This window comes from Mesoplodon mirus (assembly GCF_964341445.2).
Source record: "Mesoplodon mirus genome assembly, chromosome: 8".
In the NCBI taxonomy this organism is placed as follows: Eukaryota; Metazoa; Chordata; class Mammalia; order Artiodactyla; family Ziphiidae; genus Mesoplodon; species Mesoplodon mirus.
In genome coordinates this window covers 86,249,823-86,266,854 of record NC_138984.1, presented here as the reverse complement: position 1 = coordinate 86,266,854, position 17,032 = coordinate 86,249,823, and the positions used below count along the sequence as shown (strand labels likewise).

General features: G+C 35.9%; 1 protein-coding gene and 1 long non-coding RNA gene across 3 annotated transcripts in view; both read right to left on the bottom strand.

Annotated features, from left to right (window-relative positions):
* Window positions 1-13,289, bottom strand: part of DYNC1I2 (dynein cytoplasmic 1 intermediate chain 2) — a gene marked incomplete at its 5' end in the record, with an annotated part of 51,974 nt that extends 38,685 nt beyond the window's left edge. For both annotated transcript variants that reach the window (XM_082630373.1, XM_082630374.1), the window contains 2 exons: window positions 10,662-10,779; window positions 13,143-13,289. In XM_082630373.1, coding sequence (XP_082486499.1) covers window positions 10,662-10,779; window positions 13,143-13,289 — 265 coding nt within the window. The remainder of the gene's footprint in view (window positions 1-10,661; window positions 10,780-13,142) is intronic.
* Window positions 13,290-13,752: 463 nt separating this feature from the next.
* On the bottom strand, window positions 13,753-14,755 carry LOC309809310. Its single transcript, XR_014294842.1, has 3 exons — window positions 14,580-14,755; window positions 14,199-14,307; window positions 13,753-13,979 (listed from the first exon to the last, which is right to left on the bottom strand). It is a non-coding gene; the product is annotated as an uncharacterized lncRNA (long non-coding RNA).
* Between the last annotated feature and the right edge of the window lie 2,277 nt (window positions 14,756-17,032).

The following is a 17,032-nucleotide window of genomic DNA, read 5'->3' as shown; positions in this document are numbered from 1 at the left end:
CATCATGATACCACTGTGCTAGGGGCTGCATGTATAACTCGTAGCTAAACAAAACTTGTATCTGAAGTAAAAGAATATTAATGTCCCCTAATTTCTCTTAGGTTACATTTTTCCTCATCTTTTTGTCCACCACTCACTGTGAGGCTTCCCCTAGGCGTCTAAGTTCCAACTGATACAGGACAGTGGTTTGTCTACTTCATTGTAAGCACAAATATGTTTATTAAATTATTTAGTATAAATTACTAAATATTTAGTAGTATAAATTTACTACTAAATATTTAGTAGTATAAATTTAATAAATTTATACTACTACAATGTTTTCATATTAAAGATTTCCAAAGAAGAAATTTTGAATTCTTTAAATTACAAACTTAACTTCAGGCTTAGGAAAATAATATTTCCAAGTATACATATAGGAAAGATTTGAGGAAAATAGTAATATTCCTATCAATCTAATTATTTGTGATAAATTATAAAATTCTTTTCCAGTTAATGTTTTTTCCCCTTTCTGGTGACTTCAAATATCTATGATTCCACTCAATACGTTCATCACCAGTATCTTAATTGGTTAAGACTACATTAAAAGAAAAATACGTTACCTCAAATCCTTTATGAAAACAGGTTAAGTAGTAATTATATATACATAAATACACTAAACTAGCCAATTCTCAAATAAAAGTTTCAGAAATAAAAAATAAATTACACGGGTGATGCAACCAAATTATCAGTTTCTCAGCCAGAAGCAAGATAAATCACCATAACTTCAAATTTGTAATTAGATAAAAATCTCCATCCCAGAACTATATTCTTTCAACCAAAGATAGTTTTCAAGCCAGCTGATAAGAGACTCATTAAGGACTCAATGTTATTATATGGCCCACCAAATTCATCTTTCAATAATAAATAATCTATACCACAGAAGGGACAAACCTAGAAAAAGAAAATTACTATCACTGAAAAAGGAGGAATGTTAATAAGAAAAAAAGGAAAGGTAGCATTATTTGGTGACTACCATATTTTAACCCAATTAGTCTAGAAAAATCAAAGAATACAGTAATTGCACAATAAGGCAATGTCACTATATTCCCAGACTCCAATAATAAACGACCCCCCAAAATGAATAAAAGCATGTATTCAGGGAGGTTAAAAAAAAACTAAATAACTCATAGTCTCTCAAATCTCAGAAAGGACTTAATTCTAGAGTTCATTTTTAAAGATGGTTTAAGAGTACAATCAGCTTTAGAAATAACATAAGCTATTATTAATTAGCTTTTGCCAAATATCTGAGATATGATTTGCATAGTAAGAACAGTGATTCAATCAGATTACCTTTTACTCCACAGTTCTGTACATAAAATAGCCTAAAACAAGGCTTTAAAAATGGTACAAAAGATTTAATATTAACATATATGAGTTAATCATGTGAATGTTTTTAAACTTCTTAGGAGTTTAGAGCAAAGATACCTATTTCTTTCTTAGAAAACCAAGGAAGAAATGTAAAGTAAACTGAAACACAGATCTACACCATGGCATTCACTGATCAAGCAAGTAATACTGAAAGGCTGTGACTGATTCTTTAGGACAAAAAGACAACCAAGAACCAAGAAGGCCTTTCCTGCTAGCTTAGATCTTGGCCTCGCAAGGATATAAAATTAACATTACTGCCATTTGGTCTGTGAAGGAACAACTGGAAATTTTAAAACCACAATGGACCTGGGAATGCACCTAGATTTAGAAACCAGAATTAAGTTTGAGTCAACCACTCAGAACTATACCGAAGTCTCAGAGATGAACAAGGATGGTGCACAGCTCAATTACTTTTTTTTTTTTTTTTTTTTTGCGGTACGCGGCCCTCTCACTGTTGTGGCCTCTCCCATTGCGGAGCACAGGCTCCGGACACACAGGCTCAGCGGCCATGGCTCACGGGCCCAGTCACTCCATGGCATGTGGGATCTTCCCGGACCGGGGCATGAACCCATGTCCCCTGCATCGGCAGGCGGACTCTCAACCACTGTGCCACCAGGGAAGCCCTCAATTACTTTTTAAGTAGAAAAAAGTCTCTAGCAAGAAGGGGCTCTTGCCAAAAGAAGAACCTAGAAAAGGTGGACAGCCAAAGAAAGTAAATGTAGGGAGTGGGAGTATTGGCAGAGCACAAATGGGAAGAGAGAGCTTCTGAGATAACAAAAGTTGTGAGGCCTCCTGTAACTCATCTATCTATGATACTCAGCACTCAAACACAGTCTGAGTTACACAGTAATGCCCTCTTGTGGATACAAGTGCTCCTAGGCTGGAATATTAATATTTAAATATCTGTTTAACAAAAATAAACAAATGGGACCTAATGAAACTTCAAAGTTTTGCACAGCAAAGGAAACCATAAACAAAACCAAAAGACAACCCTCAGAATGGGAGAAAATATTGGCAAATGAAGCAACTGACAAAGGATTAATCTCCAAAATTTATAAGCAGCTCATGCAGCTCAATATCAAAAAAACAAACAACCCAATCCAAAAATGGGCAGAAGACCTAAATAGACATTTCTCCAAAGAAGATATAGACTGCCAACAAACATGAAAGAATGCTCAACATCATTAATCATTAGAGAAATACAAATCAAAACTACAATGAGATATCATCTCACACCAGTCAGAAAGGCTATCATCAAGAAATCTAGAAACAATAAATGCTGGAGAGGGTGTGGAGAAAAGGGAACCCTCTTGCACTGCTGGTGGGAATGTGAATTGGTACAGCCACTATGGAGAACAGTATGGAGGTTCCTTAAAAAACTAAAAATAGAACTACCATATGACCCAGCAATCCCACTACTGGGCATACACCCTGAGAAAACCATAATTCAAAAAGAGACATGTACCAAAATGTTCATTGCAGCTCTATTCACAATAGCCCGGAGATGGAAACAACCTAAGTGTCCATCATCGGATGAATGGATAAAGAAGATGTGGCACATATATACAATGGAATATTACTCAGCCATAAAAAGAAATGAAATTGAGCTATTTGTAATGAGGTGGATAGACCTAGAGTCTGTCATACAGAGTGAAGTAAGTCAGAAAGAGAAAGACAAATACCGTATGCTAACACGTATATATGGAATTTAAGAAAAAAAAAAGTGTCATGAAGAACCTGGGGTAAAACAGGAATAAAGACACAGACCTACTTGAGAATGGACTTGAGGATATGGGGAGGGGGAAGGGTAAGCTGTGACAAAGCGAGAGAGAGGCATGGACATATATACACTACCAAACGTAAGGTAGATAGCTAGTGGGAAACAGCCGCATAGCACAGAGAGATCAGCTCGGTGCTTTGTGACCGCCTGGAGGGGTGGGATAGGGAGGGTGGGAGGGAGGGAGACGCAAGAGGGAAGGGATATGGGAACAGATGTATATGTATGACTGATTCACTTTGTTATAAAGCAGAAACTAATAAAAAAAAGTCAAAAAAAATAAAATAAAATAAAAAATAAATAAATATCTGTTTAAGTTTTCATACTTACTCTTTTTGTCCTGAAGGACAAACCTTAATTCTCTGACACAGATGTAGAGAACAAACGTATGGACACCAGGGGGGAAAGTGGCGAGGGGGGCAGGTGGTAGTGGTGTGATGAATTGGGAGATTGGGATTGACATATATACACTAATATGTATAAAATCGATCACTAATAAGAACCTTCTGTATAAAAAAATAAATAAAATTCAATTCTCTTCAATGTAATTCAGAGCATCAGATAAATTTTTTAAAAGAAATTAATAAAAATAAAATTTTATAGCATTAAAATACTATAAGGAACTGTTCTTAAAAATTAGGCTAAACTTGAAAAAATGACTTGATAACATGGAAATCATTTTATCTAAAAGTCAGACTTACTAGTCAGAGAAATAAGTGCTAGGGATGTGATGTACAATATGATGACTAGAGTTAACACTGTTGTATGATATATAGGAAACTTTAAGAGAGCAGATCCTAAGAGTTCTCATCACAAGGAGAAATTATTTTTCTTTTCTTTTTATTGTATCTATGAGATGATGGATGTTAACCAAACCTACTGTAGTAATCATTTCACTATATATATAAATTAAACCATCATGCTGTACACCTTAAACTTACACGGTGATGTATGTCAATTATTTCTCAATAAAACTGGAAAAATCAGATTTAAAATATTCAGAAGTTACAAGGGAGGGAAATAAATGAAGCAATACTTATTTTGACTACTGAACTTCTTTTGTTTATTCCTAATAAAAAAATTGATTATCACACTAATCGATGTACTGTGCCCTACTGATACAGACTCAGGCTACAGAGTAATTGACAGAACCTGTTTTCATCTCTTTACAAGATGGTTAAAACAGCAGTTACACATACAAAAAGAGATTCACTTTATTTATTTATTTTTTGACCATCAGTGTTTACTAACTCCACATTTGATAAAACATGTCTTGAAACTTGTGCCTAAAATTAACTTTCTGAAGACTGGCCACTTAAATTTTGTTAAAAAAAAAAATCAAGCCATACTTCTTTTGTGAAATATTCAAATTTCAATTTCCACTATGCATTTTCCTGAAATTTAAACAAGATTTTGTTGTTATTGCTTTTAAAGCAGATGGCTTTTATTTGGTCTTACCAGGTGGAAAGACACATGACCTAATAATAATTGAACAAACATTTAAGTGTCTAGCCTGTGCTGGACACCAGGGATAAAAATGTAATATACTGTCCCTGCTCGCAAGGATCTCTGACAAAAAACAATCAAATGATCAAATAAATAAGAATCTACCAGCAAAGAGAAGCTAAGAGAGGTTTTATTAGCTGTCTCTTTTTTTAAAAAATGAATTCTTTTCAGCAGAATTTTTTTTAAAAAGGGAAAAAGTCCATTTTAGGTAAAACCAGACTGATGCTTTTAATAAATCCTCTTGAATATTTTAGTGGTGTTTTTATACTTACTTCTACAATTTCAAAATATTTAATAAATACATTTGTAGTGAAAAGAAAAACAAGTATCCATCCTGGGTCATGATATAAAATGTATTTTTATTGTTACTGTCAAGAAAGTTTGATAGCCACTGCTTTCATCTGTATCCTGTATTCTCCAGGCCTAATTTTAAATAAATACTGGAAAGATCTTTAGACATCTGTGAGAAAACAGAAGGTGGAAAACTGCACAACTCCTTTCATGAGGCTACTATAACCATTATAATAAAACCAGACAAAATACAGTAAAAGGAAAAAAACTATAGGTCTGACTCTCCTATGAGTATAGATGAAGAACTCCTAAATAAAATATTAGCAATATATAAGAAAAATATTCTCATAACTAAAATGGGTTTATTCCAGAATGTAAGCATGCTTTGAAAACCTACCAATATAAATTATCATATTAATACATCAAAAGGGAAAAAAAGCATATGATTATCTCAAAATATTAGGAGACCTATGAGTTTGTCATACATATTTTGGTGATTTTAAAGGATGTCAAAATTCTTTGTGAATGTGGGCTGGACTTAGTGACTCTCTTCCCATAGACAGAATGTGGCAGAAGCAATGTCCTCTGACTTCCAAGGGTAAGGATAAAAGGATAGCTTCCTTCCGGCTCTCTTTGTCTTTGGATTGCTCACATTGGGAGAAGCCAGCTGACATGCTGCAAGGATACTCAAGCAGTTAGTTCTATGGAATGGCTCATGTGGATAGGAATTCAGGCCTCCCACTACCAACCAACACCAACCTGCTGGCCATGTGACTGAGCAAATCACATGACCGGTAAAGCAAATCCTCAAGCCCCAATCAAGCCTTCAGACAACTACAGCTCTGATTGACATCTTGACTTCAACCCCATGAGAGACCCTGAGCCAGAACCACTGAACTAAGCTACTGCCAAATTCCTGACTGGTAGAAACAGTGAGAGATAATAAACGTTTATTACTGTTTAAAAAAAATATCAAACCGATACAAAAATAGAAAACTTAGAAAAACAAGTTTTTCTATAACCATTAGAAAAACTTGAAATGGTAACTCCTGCTCTCCACTATCCTCTGGGGAAAAAAAAGTATAATCTGAGGCAGTTTTACAGTTGAATTCCACCAAGTGTTTAAGGAACAGGTAATATCTATCTTTTACAACTTTTCTACAAAATAGCAAAAGAGAAAGCTATCCAATTTATTTTAAAACCATAACCATGGTGGCCACTGAACATGAACAGCACAAGAAAATTATAGGCAAATTTCATTTATGAGCATATACACAAAAACCCTAAATAAAATATTATATAATCTATTATTTAAATACATGGAAAAATTCATCTGCCACACCTGGATATGACTATTAGTAACTAAAGTGAAAAAAATTAAGTATGTTTTTTGCCTTTCTAACAGGAAATGCATTCAGGGTAACCAAATAGCCCTAGTTACTGAGGGAAACTTCCCCTTTACAGAAGAATTTCAGTCAATAAATGTAGAAGGAATGATGGAATTATAAAAATAATTTTGCAACTCCTAATAACTGATTTAGAAAAGATTCATCAGTAAGTATTAAAACTACTTGGCAAAAAGTTGACAGAGAAATGAATATTTCCATGGTACCAAAGTATCACCTCCAGATATTACTTGCTAGTCCAAAGGGAAAAAAAGTAACTACAATGGAGAAGCCTGGCTGTCACAATTGTAACCCCACAATCAATCTTTACATCACTGATAACAACCCAGACATATGTGCTACTGATGTGATACAATATGAAGTACACAGAATCACCTATGAGATCTTCTTGCCAAAGATGTTCAACCTGAAGCTAATCAAGTTTTTAAAATCTAACTTCCAGTTTAGAGGAAATACAAAGGATAGAGGAACAAAAGCTTAAATGTGAGAAAACCCTCAGAAAAACCCAAGAGGTGAGACACTCTAGAGACCAATTGGCCCACTCTCCTCAACCAGTCGATGACATGGGGCAAAAAGGAGTATGTGTGTGGAGGATCTTCTAGATTTAGAAAGACTAAAAACATACAACTAAATGCAACATATAGTGCAGGAAGGTTTTCAGGGGAAACTTAAGAAACTAATTTTTTTTGAGGGGAAGAAAAATTTTGTGAAGCTATGGCTATTTTGAAAAAGATGAAAAAAGAAGGGGCCATTTTCTATAAAAGAAATTAGAATATACTAATATAAAGCCACAGTAATTAAAACTGTGTGTTAATATTATAGAATCAGACAAATGGGTCAACAGTGAGCATACAGAGCCCAGAAATGCCCATGAATATATGAGAACTGACTGAATGACAAAGTTGGCATCAGATTATCAGTGCGGGAAAGATGGACTATTTAACAAATGGTACTGAGAAAATTAGGTAACTATATGGAGAAAAATTAGGCTGGATCCCTACCTCATATTATATCCAAAAATATAACAGATATCTAAAGGTGAAGGCTAAAATAATAAAGAAAATGTAGGAGAATATATTTGTATCCTCAAAGTAGGAAAGGATTTCTTTTCAAAGAAAAAAAAAAAAAAAAACAAAGAAAAAAGTTATAAGTGGTAGATCTGACCATTATCAAAATAAAGGATGTGAACATATCAAAATGAAGGATTCTGTTCAATAGAAGAATCTATGATGGAAGCAACCTAAATGTCCATTGACAGAGGAATGGATAAAGAAGATGTGGTACATACATACAACGGAATATTACTTAGCCATAAAAAAGAACAAAATAATGTCATTTGCAGCAACATGGATGGACCTAGAGATTGTCATACTGAATGAAGTCAAAGACAAATATCATATGATATTGCTTATATGTAGAATCTAAAAAAAATGGTACAGATGAACTTATTTACAAAACAGAAATAGAGTCACAGATGTAGAAAACAAACTTATGGTTACTGGGGACAGGAGGCAGGGGGGAGAAAAGGGGAGGGATAAATTGGGAGATTGGGATTGACACATACACACTACTGTATATAAAATATATAACTATATGGGCCTACTCTATAGCACAGGGAACTCTTCTCAATACTCTGTAATGACCTATATGGGAAAAGAATCTATAAAAGAGTGGATATATATATATGTATAACTGATTCACTTTGCTGTACAGCAGAAACTAACACAACATTTTAAATCAACTATACTCTAACAAAAATTAACAAAAAAAATTACTATGAACAGTTAGTAGATGATAGACTAGGAGAAGGTATTTTTTAAAAGACTAAAACAGACAAAGAAGTCCTTCCTTAAGTATACAAGGAACTCCTACAACAAGGTAAAGAACCCTAATAGTAAATGGGCAAAGGATATAAACATGCAATTCGTAGAAGGGAAAATCTGAATGGTAAATAGATATACGAAGAAATGGCCAATCTCACTGTAAACAGAAAAATGTATATTATGACATTTTGACATACTACTTTACACTCATCAAGTAGACAAAAACTAAAAAGTTGGATAATATCAAGTTATGCTGATATAGTGAAACAGTTACTTTCTCATACACTGGTAGCAGGAGCATAAACTTACAGTCGTTCTTGAGAGTGGTATGTAGAACCTAATAAATGTAAGTCAGCCTACACACAATAACAGCAAGTCAATTCCTCAGCATACATTCCAGAGAAACTCTTCCACAGTCCTTTCAAGGGAAAAGAATATATTCTTTGCAGTGTTGCTTGGGATAGCAAAGCAAAGAGACAGAAGCGATCTAAGTGCCTATCACTGGGGAACAGATAAGTAAAATATAGTATATAACAGAATATTGTTAGTCAGGAGTGAATAACTAGATCTATATGTAACAACGTGGGTAAATCTCAAATACAATGCTGCTTGAAAAAAGGAAAAAACAGAGTGAGACATATAGTACAATGCCATTTATGTATATAAAACATACACACTTAGATATATGAAATCTTAAAAAATGTCAACACATGTTGGACAGATCAAAAGGACCCTGTATGTTAAAAATCCAAGAATGGGTACTTAATGCAAGACTGGAAAGGACAATGGAATTGGAGATGGGAAATGAGGGCAAAACACACACTCACACCACACACACACCACACACACACATACACACACACAGCTAAAGAACAGTCTTTCAAGAACAGGTGATGGAGGTGGGCCACAAACTGAGAAATCTGAGCAAGTGAATTTAGTGAAACTGAAGTCCTAAAAAGAATAGAAAGGGAAAAAAACAAATCCTACAGGAAAAAAACAAAGCTAAAGGCTCAGAAAAAAATCATCACTTAAAGACTATATAGCTGGGCTTCCCTGGTGGCACAGTGGTTAAGAATCTGCCTGCCAATGCAGGGGACATGGGTTCGAGCCCTGGCCCAGTAAGATCCCACATGCCATGGAGCAACTAAGCCCATGTGCCACAACTACTGAGCCTGTACTCTGGAGCCTGTGAGCCGCAACTACTGAGCCCACGTGCCACAACTACTGAAGCCCGCGCGCCTAGAGCCCGTGCTCTGCAACAAGAGAAGCCACTGCAGTGAGAAGCCCGTGCACCGCAACGAAGAGTAGTCCCCGCTTGCCACAACCAGAGAAAAGCCCACGCGCAGCAACGAAGACCCAACGCAGCCGAAAATAAAATAAATAAAATAAATTTATTTTTTAAAAAAAGGACTATATAGCTAACAAGCAACTTGGTTTAGTTACTAGGGTATTTTTTTAACAAGATAAAAGTGTTCTAATTCATTTACTTTTAAAATTGCAATATGCCACGGAAGCTTATTAAATAAAGACATAAAAATTAAAGTACTTCAGTCTTCAAATTTTACCAATAAGGAAAAGGCAAATAAGCTGAAATAACAATGAAGCCGACCATGAAAGTAACCAGCTTTTTCATCTTGAAACCTTCTAGAAATTGTAGCTCTAAGACAGTTATATTGCAGTTCACAATAGGCATACAGCAGATACTACTTCTGGTATTTGTCCCCTGGACTAGATGGAATTAGCCCACAAACTAACCCTGAAATTTTAGGTCCTTAAATGACAAAGGCCATGTCAAACTAAAATACTATGTAACAGCACCCAGCTCAGAATTATTTTAAGTAAGCATTTAATGCTTTCTTATATGTAACCAGATTGTCCTCAATACCTCTATTATTTCAGCTTTTTGGTCTAGTATTGCTTTAAAGTGAACAGCCCAGAAAAAGAACAAGAATAAGTGAAACTGCTGCCAAAATAAGCTACAAATATTATTTCCCTTATTAGCATTGAGAGCAGAAGGCTATAAGCTTCTCCTTCCACTCCTATACCTTTGAATATTGATATACTTTCAGAACTTTCGTTCACTATACCTCTCTTCAACCTATAGAAAGGATTATAGAGTTAAGATCAGTAATCACAGTCATTTTGGGGCTTAATATAGTATGGCACAGATAACTTGTTCAACAAATGTTTGTTGAAATAAATTACTATTTAACAAGAAAAGTCAATTGGTTTATGTTAATAAATATAGTCTTGCAGCTCTTCTGAACCAAATAACCATATATTAGCACATCTGAAAAAAGTCAATTACAAACGAATTATAAGACTAATGATTTTTAAGAGGCACAAATAAGAAAAATATACAAAATACATTAAATCAACTCATCTCACGTATGTCTGGGCTGAATAAGATATATGCCTATCTCTTATAAATGGATATATTCTTATCCTTACCAATGGGGGACTCTGGAGTTAGCCCCATGCTTTGAAGCAATGCTTCAGCTTCTCTTCTTTTTTTTTCAAGATCTGATTCTTCTTGCACAGGAGCAGCTGCTTCCTTCTTCTGATCAGTCTAAATTTTTTAAGTTAAAAATTTAAGTTTACATATGGTATGAAACATTTCTGTTTCCAAAAAATATATATTTTAAAAATAACATGCTAATACTGTATACTTCTGGAGGTGGACTTAGTTTTGAATACACATTATAGTCATTAAATGAAAATCATTCTCAATAGAGTTTTAGTAAGAACCTCCAAATGATATGTATTAAACTGATCCTTAAAAAAATTTTTTTTAATTTATTTTATTTATTTATTTTTGGCTGCACTGGGTCTTTGTTGCAGTGCGTGGGCTTCTCATTGCAGTGGCTTGTCTTGTTGCAGAGTACGGGCTCTAGGCATGCCAGCTTCAGTAGTTGTGGCATGTGGGCTCAGTAGTTGTGGCTCGCAGGCTCTAGAGCGCAGGCTCAGTAGTTGTGGCGCAGGGGCTTAGTTGCTCCGCGGCATGTGGGATCTTCCCAGACTAGGGCTCGAACCCGTGTCCCCTGCATTGGCAGGCAGATTCTTAACCACTGCACCACCAGGGAAGCCCTAAATTGATCCATTTTTATATGTAATCAAGGAGTTCTCACAAAAATTTTCTGAACAGATAAATTCAAAAAGTACAGTCAATTTCTATTTATTTACAATATGAAATTGCTATCCATGGTCAGGAATTGTGGAAATCTCACAAATACATAAATACCACAACACTATGAAGAAGAAAAAAAAAAGACCAAATCATTTAAGAGATTTTTAAGATTTTTTAAGAATTTTAAGTAAATGAACAATCTGATTCGTTGAAAAAGTACAAGTACCTCAAACTTCTTTATGAAGTCTTCAGTGTATTTATTCAACTTTATGTAAAGAATGTTTGTCAAAAATTCATCTGGAGACAGGTTTTGTTTTTATTTTATAAACTATAGGTCTTATTTTTATGACGATAAACACACGGTTTGGTTTGGTAAAATTAAAATTTACTCTTGCATAGCACAAAACATTTTTTGTTACTGAAATTTTTGCCAACGTTTATTTCAGCCATTTATAGTTTTAGCAAAATCTTCCAGTTAAACTAGATAAGCCTCAATACTTTCAGATCATCCAAAACATCTCAAGTGAAATTTAAGCCTTCAAGGAAAAAGTTTTATATATACACCTCAAAAGTCTATTTCAGCTAGACAACTATTACTCATACAATCGTCTGCAGTAAATTTTGTTAGTCATAATATTCTGATACCATTTTAACTTAAAGAAGTCATCAGAAAATTTCTTCAAAATAGCCAAACAGACTATATTAACAGGTAGACACTTTACCTGTATATAACAATATATTAGTAGACTCACTGTTTAATAGTATTATAATGGTAATGTCTCTGGTAATGTTTGATAACCTTTAAATCAGATATAAAGCATGTAATAGATATCCCTTAGGGCCACCTATGGCCATCTTTAGAAAACAAAAACCAAATTTGCCCTCAGCCCTGAAGGGTTTAAGGCTACATACTAGTTTGGAATGGCTCTGCCAGTCTGACTCATGCTTCTATCAGTTGGCTTTTAATCAAATAGAGAACTTAAAGGTCCAACCCTCTTATAATAATGGATCACAAAAAGGTTCAGAATAAACTAGAAAATTCTTCAAGTACAGGCCTTTACAGTATCATAGCAATGCTGCACATAAATTGTACCTTCGGTTTTTCTTTTTCCCTAAGAGATTCCTAGAAGTCTTGGCTATTGTTTAGGCTATCACACAGAAAAACTTGGTACTGTCATACTGAGAACAAACTATCTTAACACTGCCCATTTAAAACATCTATGATAAAAGTATACAAATCTGCCTAAACAGTTTCCATAGAGATAAATGTACATTTCAATACAGGAGAAAGTAAAATATCTCCAGCTCAGGGTCAATGTATATTTGCCATACATGATGAAATGGTGATACCAAAAATCAGAAGATGTAAGTACCTAGTCCACCTTTACGATAGTATCAAACCCACTACTTGGTAAAGATATTTCAATGACTAAGTCATGATAAAGGAAATACGATCAGTTAAATAATCCCCTAATCAATTAATAATCTATTCTATATTTCTCTTTGCCATTATTTATTCCAACAACTAGAGGTCCGACGAGTAAAATATTCAGATAAGTTCAAAGTCCAAACTAAGTTATGATGTATATGCCATGTTTTATGAGCTATTACAAGGCAGATGCCCCTTACTTTATATAATAAACATATCCCTAGAAGACTAAATATGCATATTGAACTTTTCACCTAAAGTGCTATATTTGCAGTCACAACTGCTGGAATTTTAACTATTCTGAAAGTATTACATAAAGGTATGAGTACTTAAAATCCAATTATTTTATATTATCTTTAAAAAAAATCAAACATACTTCTTTTTTTTTCCTTTCTTCTTCTTTCCTCTTCTTTTCCTCTCTTATTTGAGCCAACCGCTGCTTCTTACGTTCCAACTCTGCCTTTAATTCACTTTTGTCAGACATGTTTGCGACCTTAAGAAGCATATAATCATTTACAATCATTATTACATTGGTAAAAGCAGCACTCTTTAAAAAAAATTAGTCTTTCAAGAAGAGAACTGTCACGAGAGGCCATGTAGTTCAATGCTATCTAAAGAGAACATATAAACTCTACTTTTAAAATAACGGAAGCACATGTATTACTAAGACCTGAAAAAAATTATCAATATGAACAAATGTATATAAAAAATAAATACCCAGAATTGAGCATAGTAACTAGCACCAGTAAGCTCTTTAATGTTCACATGCTCAAATTCAACACAATATCTCTGGCTCTTACAACAGAGGACACGGGTTGGCATTAAAAGCTAAGCTATATGATACAGATCAAATCTGCTATCAGAGTTTTGCATTCATTCCTAGAAATTTGATAAAACAGGCGGTCACACAGAAAATTTCTATAAATTCTAAAACTACCATGTAATAGTAATATTAAGAAGAAGCAAAACACAAATATTACCATCAATAACTATTAAATATACTTTAAGTAAGTTTTTAGTCAAAGCCCAGCAACAAAGTCTGACCGGATAACTACATACAGCTGACAGGTTCGCTCAACCTCCTAAAGGCCGGAGCCTCCATGACTGACGCGTTCACTTTCTTAAAACCCCAAGGAAGAGAAAGTCTCAGGAATTTTGTGCTACATCCTCCGCGTTCGGGTACTTTCCAACACACACCAAGTAAAGGAAAACGCTGTCAACGCAAGTAATAGCGACTTTTATTTATTTATAAAATGGAGTAAGGCGGAAAGGAGTCACTTCTCCCCTGGGGTCACGGCCAAGAGGGAGCGGTGCAGGATAGGTCCGGGGGAGGAGGCCTCGAACTAGCCACGAGGCTCCTCGGGGCACCTCCCGAGGGTCCAGAAGGGAAGGGAGTGGACTCGTCTCCCCCGGCCTCCCTGAGTCACCGCACCTGGCTCTCCCCGCCTCTCCTTCCCGGAGCCCGGCCCGGGCGGCGCTGTCAGCAGGAACTGCCAAGCCGCCCTTAGAGTCCCGACGTGAGACACAGCAGACAGAAGGGCCTAGAGGGAAGGACAGTCAACCCACCTGTCAGGTGGTGGGATGGGGAAGAGTCCGCCTGCCAGCAACTTCCCAGTAACGTCCCTCTCCTTTGCCCCCGAAGGCAACAGTCGCGGCCACTAGCTCCGCAGCTTTCCACAAGCACACAAAGAGGGATGGGCGGCGGCTGCTACGGCGAGAGCTGAGGGACAAACGGCTTCACCACAACGAGGTCGCTCCCAGAAAGAAAGGGAGGGGCCCTGCTGCGGGGAACTGTAGCCCCTCTGTGACTTACCTGTAAAGCAGAAGCCGAGAGATGAGACAAAGAATCCGCCCAGGGTCCCGAAGTGTTTCCGCTTTGCCAAAACCTGTAAGACTAAGCCTAATAGCCTGGGGCTGGGTAAGCAAACACCCGCCTCGCCTTAAGGATTGACTCGACCAGGGAGAACTACAAGCCCCAGCTACAAGAAAAACCTGCGTACGGCGAGCAATGCACTCTGGGAGTTGTGGTCAACGGTAGTCGCAAAGTTTGCTGGGACATGTAGTGTTCCCTAGTCTCTCGATTTCCCACTTTGAGGCCTTCCTTCAAGATTCCAAAGAAAAGCTTCCAGCAGTTCTCCTTAATGTAGTCTTGTCCGCTGGTCATTGCTCACAATGTTGTATGTGTTATATCTTAAGATCTTTGACTCAACATTGGCCGAATGTTTAAGAAGTGTTATTTTCAAGTGGTGAACCTATGTATTACACTGAACATTTGGTGAACACTTTCTAGGATATTTATACCAGTATTAGAAAAAAAACGCCTTATAGAGGTTTAAGCAAAATCTAGAATACAAAATCTAAATTTTGAAAATGTAGTGTAACCTCATCTGTCAAAAAATGTGAGAAATTGTCTTTAATTAGAAAGAGATTTGTAAATCTTTACTCAGTTTTCACTAGTGTTCGTGGTTGTAAACTGGCTTCGTTGGGGTGTTACAGTTATGAAAATTAGCAAGAAAACCTCTGATTCCTGTATTTCCTCCCAAATTTCTTTAAGTTTCTTTAAATATTCCATGTACACATGGAATATTTATTTGAGCCTGCAAATAAAATGATAACTGTTGCAATCAATGAATCAATAAGAATATGTTAATCAGCATAGCAAATAATTCCTCAGTGTTTTGTTGCAGTGTGGTAGGTAGCATTTGGGTTTTATCTCAAAGAATTTTTTAAAAGAAAGCATTCTATACTATTGGAATCTAAGCCAAGCAAGAAGGTTTCCACAGTTTTAGATTTTTTTAATATACAAAGAAAGCAAAAGTTATTAGAATATGAATTTACCAGAAATGTGTGGATTGATACACATTTTTTAAAATTTTATTTAAAGAATTTAAAGCATTATTTAGCAAGAATTAAAGCTGACACCAAAGCAATGTCTTTCTTATATTCTAGAAGGACATTGCCCAAGTCTAGGAGTAATCCTAGGATTCAAAATCTAAGTCCTTGGGCCTGTGTCTAGTCTTTTCCTTGTCTTGCTCTGCCTATATACAAGATAAGTATCTTAGAAATAAATTTGAGAAAGGAAATCCTTCAATTCCAAGACTTTCCCCCATAACCTAAAATTTCAAAGAGGTTTATAACTATACTCCCTTTTTGTTTTCTTTCTTTTTTCCTAATATTTAGTTTTCATTTATTAATTTGAAGAATTGTTATTGATTACCTACTGTGTACCAGGAACGGTAAGAGCTAAAATGCATATCTCTGTTCTCAAGGGGGAAGGACAGTCGGGACACTCAGTTCAACTAAGTATTAGGATGGGATTAAGTAAGAAAGTGATGGAAAAACTCTGAAAAATAAAATTTTCAGGAGGAGGTGATTCCAGAGCTAAGTTTTTGATTCTGGAAGGTTAAGTAGAAGTTTGCCAAGCAAAGTAGATGCATAAGGTTGCCTTAGGAAGAGGAAAGAATATGGCCAATGTACAGAGGAGGTATGAGATCAGGGACTACTGGAGAATCTGGAAATAATTCAGAATGGCTGTAGGCTAAGACAAAAACTGGGGAAATGAAGCCATAGGCAGGGGTGAAGTCACATATTCCAGTTTAGATTTAGTCCTGAAGATGATGTAAATCCACTGATAGATTTTAAGTAGGAGAATGGTATGATAAGTTTAGCATATTAGACAACTGACCTTTTGAAGTGTCTGAGGAAAGGCTGGTGTGATGATATTTTCTATTTGGCCCTTAGACTCATTTCCTGCCCTTCTCTGCCAAGCTCATGCCTCTGGGGGTTGACCTCATCTTCTTTGAGGTTGGGTTTAATGAAAGTGAGGCTTAGGTAAGGTTATCAGAAGACAGATGGAAAGTGAAAGTGGCACCTCTTCCCCACTCCTTCTCTCCTCTGATGTTATATCTCTAGCAGTAGCTTCATCCCTCCATGACTACAACTCCTGACAGGTGGCCCCTCCTCTATGGCTCTGCCTTTCACTGGCTCTGGAAACTTTATCTTCTCTCATTGTCTCTTTATCTTCTCCTCTGTCTCTAAGTGTTTCATCAACTCTTATTTGCTCCCTTACCTCTGCTAGCCGCTCTGCAACTGATCCTTTCATTAAAAGACCTTCATTTGAACTATTTGAGTGAACTGTTTCTTCCTGAGACTCTTATTGATCCTTCTTGGTTGGAAGGATGGGATATGGAGGGAACAGGCAGAGTAGAGACTAGAAGCAGGGAATAAGTTGGAAGGCTTTTAGATGGAACCAGAAATTACATGTGT